This window comes from Opisthorchis viverrini, assembly GCF_000715545.1.
Source record: "Opisthorchis viverrini unplaced genomic scaffold opera_v5_189, whole genome shotgun sequence".
Lineage (NCBI taxonomy): Eukaryota > Metazoa > Platyhelminthes > Trematoda > Opisthorchiida > Opisthorchiidae > Opisthorchis > Opisthorchis viverrini.
The window spans coordinates 71,926-77,308 of record NW_008751836.1 but is presented as its reverse complement, the minus strand read 5'-3'; the positions used below and the strand labels follow the sequence as shown (position 1 = coordinate 77,308).

The 5,383-nt window shown below is 48.1% G+C and overlaps 1 protein-coding gene across 1 annotated transcript in view; it reads left to right on the top strand.

Annotated features, from left to right (window-relative positions):
• Positions 1-683: 683 nt before the first annotated feature.
• Positions 684-5,383, top strand: part of T265_07635 (hypothetical protein) — a gene marked incomplete at both ends in the record, with an annotated part of 8,749 nt that continues 4,049 nt past the window's right edge. The window contains 3 exons of the mRNA XM_009173208.1: positions 684-1,081; positions 4,062-4,115; positions 4,279-4,473. Coding sequence (XP_009171472.1) covers positions 738-1,081; positions 4,062-4,115; positions 4,279-4,473 — 593 coding nt within the window. The remainder of the gene's footprint in view (positions 1,082-4,061; positions 4,116-4,278; positions 4,474-5,383) is intronic.

Sequence of the window (5,383 nt, the reverse complement as noted above, 5' to 3'; positions counted from 1 at the left end):
AGCTGCTATCGGTGGTCGCAGACCCCTTTGTCCTTGTCATGGCGTCTGTAGGACCCTGAGGATTGAGGAATTCCTCGGCGAAGCAGACTGCAAACTAACTGTCCATACCAACGCTTCCAATGTTTTTTCGGTGGCCGATGCTGAAGCAGCTAGAACCAGCGTACCTTCGTTACCCGGTTGAGAAGCTAGAATGAACAGTCTGGAATTCGAAGGGAACACGAGGGCTGAATTGCTGCCAGGTTGCCCAAACCTAGACGGAATCAATCAAAAACCCAGGGTTGGTTTCGAACCACGAACTTTTGTCAATTGTTTCGCGCCTTGATCGCTGAGCTAAGGTCACCAGCGGATTCGACCGAAAAGCGTAATCGGTTACGTTTTTGTGGTCCAGAAGCCACCATTAATAAGTTCGTGTCGTAAGGAACGGTTATTCCGTTGTCGGAAGTCCCAGTGGCTCAGCCCCGGTTACACCCGTATAAAGGAATCATTCAACCAGTTTTCCGCATAAATTTTACTTCCTCTGGTGTCAATCCCAAATCTTCGTTACTATAGTGTTTTACCAGACGATAAAAGATACGCATCGATCCTTCGTGGACAACTCAGTGCCTAAAGATCTTAGAGATTATGAGGCACCGTTTGTATGTCTGCAGCCAATCTTACTGCATTCTTTCCTCTTCTACAGGTGCTAAACGTTCTTCGGAAATTCGCCATTCTTGGAGCTGCCTGTCTGCAGAACAAGCATGGATATGCATGGGGCAGAGGTCAGAAGATGTGGGATACGACGGGACCCGCCAGCACTGGTTGTTGTCTATCATCTGGGGTTAAAAACTCGAAAGAGAACAATAAAGTTAGCTGATGTTCGTGACAAAAGCGTTGTAGACCTGTTCAATGAACTAATGAGGGATCCGTCCACCAAAAACTTGTTACAGAATGTCCCCAAAGCACAACTGATGCGGTTGCTGACTATACTCAGGGATCTGATACACAATGTTCCGCTTCATGAAAGTATCAAGAGATGTGACGAAGAAGATGTGATTTCCTCTGGTGAAGACTTGAACACTGTCCACCCTGACTTGTTGGAAAGGTAAGAGGTAGAGGGATTTGTGATAGTTTATCGTCTGAAAATCATGTTCGGATTGGCCAGCTTTTACTGGCTCAGCTAAAGCCTTTTACTAAACTATACCTAGTGGTTTCTTGTTTCATCAGTGGATTGTGTGCTGCTACATCACAACTATTAGTTACACAACAAGCGACCGACATGTTCGATCTCAATACAAGGAAGAATTTTTGTGAAGAGGTGCCAAGAATTTGGTCTCTTGTTTAAGTTGATTCCTGGTTGTCGTTTATTCGTGTTTAGGCTTGGGTAATCCTGCAGTATCTCACTCCAGTGGTTCCCATAGTTTGCATCCCTGGTCATGTCACTAACTCATTGCATAGAAGAATTTCAATTTTGAGGGAGTTCCAAAACAGTGGTGACTTAGTGTCCAGCATTATTGAGTTCTAAACGGAACTGTGGTCTTTTCTTGCTGTCAAACAACTACTGGGTACGAGCACTTTTTAAATGTATGGGCCATCGGGAAATTTCCCCATTGTTTACGTATCATCACTGACAGTAACAACGGATGAGAACACTGATGCTTTGGTGTCGTGCAGTCATGTTAATATATTTGAATGAAGTCTTGTGACAGAAACAAGGAAGAGAAGGGGAGGGTGCCACTCAGTCAGACGATTTGGATAGAAACTGACAGCATGAACACCATAGGCATCGGTTGGTTGCCATATCGTTCAGTGTATCCCGCCAAGCATAGGGAGGGTCACGTGTAAGCGTGCACTGCAGCATGACTACAGTTTGAGGGCTTGAAGCACATGTCGAAAGACTGGACAACCTTGGTCAGCTTTTCAACTAATGTTTGCGCTTCCTGCTCTTTTTCAAGAACGAGAGCATTGTCGTCTATGTATTGCAGGTCGAGAAGGTTCTCGCTTGATGAAATTGGAACACAGGGTTTTGGACACCTTCCACTGTTCGTCCCATCATCTCATTAACAACGAAATTGAACTCAAATGGAGAGAGTGGACTCCTTATCGGACACCACTACTTGTGGGAATGCTTTTGTGGAGCTCCCTACACACTCAGACTCCTACAAGTATATGAATGCAAACTGCACATGATATTCATGGACTTCTGGAGTGTATCCTGTTGCTCCTGTGTTTTGAAAAGAACTAACCGATCCGTAGAATCGAATGTACTCATGAAATCAGGGAACACCAAGACTGCAGGACGTCTATGCGCATGTTGTTGCTCAAACCCTTGATGAAATGTGAAGATGTGGTGCATCTAACACCTTCCAGACCGGAATCTTACGTGCTGTTCTTGCTGTTTTTAAGTCCCTCTTCATGCATCTTTGTAAGACGACGTAAAATAAGTGACAAGGAATCTGGTTACAACAGGTATCAAGCTGATTCTTTGGTGATTGCCGCCTTCATTGCGAGGACCTTCTTTGGAAACAGTCGCTACTGTCGACTCACTGCAGTTGCTTCGGATGACCTGTTTCTCCCATATACAGATAAATAAGGTGAGCAACCACCGACGGAGGATTTCACCTCCATCTTTGAACAGAGCGGGTAGGCGGTATTCAAGACCATGCTTCTCAGTGACGCTTGAGAGACAAAAGGAATTCACTTATGTCAGATGATGTCAGGGGTTTAGAATTCACTATCCAGGACTGCGTTGCCGGTTGGGATTCTGGTTGAGCAACTGCAGTTAGCCAGTTAAATTGGCCTCAAAGATGCTTCACTAATCGCCCGTTGTGCTTTTCAGCCGGAACAATTTACACGCATTCTAAAAGTTTCTCGGCTCCCCCAAATCCTCAGTTTTCTGGATCCACCAGGCTTCTCGATCTACACGGATGCTCTTTTTTCGCTGACACCTTTTTGAGTGGTGTTGCGCTGTTGACCAGAGTGAATACATGCCCCAGTTCGGAGCAAATTTAGGGTTGCTCGAGATCCAGTCGGCATTACTGTTCCACAGGTGGAGCGCTCAGCATCTTTCAGGGTCGCGGACAGTACCTTCCACTAAGGACCAGCATCAAAGCACGTGATGTCCAAAAGGGACTTCAGTAGGTTGTTTTGGTAGGCTTGCTCCATATTAAGGTCTTAATCCTCTTAACGGCCAGGCGAGGTGTACGCATCTTGCGCACACCTGAATACCGTCACGAAGAGACTGGACCTTATCGTCTTAACGGCCGAGGTGTACGCATCTTGCGCACACCTGAATACCGTCACGAAGAGACTGGACCTTATCGTGGTGTGGCGGTTTGTGTACCTACCTCACCCATTGAGCTATACTGGGCGGTGTCCGCGCGACACTCACAGAGTCTCTCATACCAGGTTGGTCAATGGTTAGAGGTCTGACGAACACAGTCTCCTGGCCCTCCAGGTTGGGGGTTGGAACATGCATGGCGACGTGTTCCGTAAAAATGGTAATGTGCCTGCATTTCCAGCCGAACACCACTGCCTTGCGGTTTGGCTTTCGAGCCAAAGGCTTTGGTTGAGGAGCCTAATCGTCCTCCTGTTTAGATGTGGGTGCCCTGACAGTATTTCAGCCCTCCGACAACCATGACATACACAACTAACAATATTCTCAGCCACATCGGCCGTCGCGTGGTGCCATCAGGCGGGTTGCCTTACTTGCTGCATACAGCAGGGCGGGTAAGCGAAAACATGCTACCGCTGACACCTTTCTTACACTTTCACGTCTTCCGTCTTTCACCCTCTCCCGGCCAAATTTGAATACTTTCTCCGCAGGTCCCAGCTCTAGGACTGACCGTTTTGCTCGCCCTGCGTCACACTCAGCTGCAGCTTTGGCAATTCCGAGTTCAGTTGCAACCCCGAAAGCCTGTCTGCCTAGCCACCTTCAGTGTTCGCACACTGAAGCAAGCAGGTCAACAGGTAACTCTCGCTTCTACGCTGGATTCCCTCTGCATTTATTTATGTTGTTTGTCACAAACGAGGATGCAGGACGCAAGTACTGTGATCGAACTGACTGCCCCCTCACTCTCTTCCAGGTTCCGGCTGCGCACCTCTGGTGATGCAGGGGCCTCCGCAGTTGGAATGCTGGGGTGGGTATTGTATTGGGCGACCGAACGAAAGCGTCTCTGCTTGATTGGATACCCGTTGATGGTTCATTCTGTGTGGTTCGTTTGGCAACAGCTATGAGAGAATCTAGAAAATGTGAGGTTCATCGCACCCTGTTTATTGTTTCTGCTTACGCTATGACCGTAGCTCTGAATCTGTCAAGGACCGTTTCTATGACGCTCTAGGTGCCCTTCTAAAGCAGGCTAAAAGCTCAGATATCGTTGTGATTGCTGGCGAAATGGACGCCCAGGTAGATAGACTAAGCGCTGCTGAGGCCCGATTGGGTGGTCGTCCTGGTTTGGACACGGGACGCACGGACAACGGAGGCCGCTTACTTCAGATGTGTGCCGATAACTGACTGTTCCTTTACAATGCGAACGCTCCGAAACAGTGGAAATCGCTTGACAACGTGGCGTCCACCATCAAACTAGCGCCGAATCCAGATAGACCACAACGCCGTCAGTTATCGGTGGCGAAGGTCGATCACCGCCTGCCGCTCCTTCTGGAACACCAGCGTGGACTCCGACCATGCACTTGTACGCTGCTGCTTTTCATTGCGCTTTTCAGATGTACGCTAAATGCTAGATATGGCCTCTACGGATAGATGATGTGGGGCGTCTTCCGGTTTTCGACCACTCATGCCTCAGAAGCGTGGCTGGTTATGGATGGCGTCAGGGTGTTAGTAACGAGGTGATTGGAAAATGGGTATTTGGTTATGCTGCAGGTACTCCAATCCGAGAAAACATCCACCATAATCGACTACGATGGCTCGGTCATGTGCTGCTCATGCCGAAACACCGTCTACCGAGACCAGTGTTTTTGTCCGTGCCTCCTTCAGGATGGCGCAAACCATGAGGTGGGCAGCACATGACTTAGTAGAAAGGCGTTAAAGATATCACGGAGAGCTTGGTTGTTGTTGGTGTTGTACGCCTTCTAGGATGGGTCCGCGTGACCTCGTCTGCATGGCTGGAGACGTTGCAAGAAATGGCGGTCAATCGATGTCAGTGGCGTTCTGGCTGTCAGTTTTTTTCCAGATTGTCTGATTAAGCTGTTGGAGGTGTAGGCCCATCAGAATGCTTGACATAGGTCTGCAATAGGTTCCCTCCCTCACCCACTCTTTTTCTCTTCTTTTCACCCTAGTGTTGCGAGAGTCGAGTAGTTTCAGGACGGGATTAGAAAGGAGACAGAATAGGAAGACGTAATGTACGCTTTAATCGTCTAATAACTGTAGTACATGAGCTGAAAATAGAGT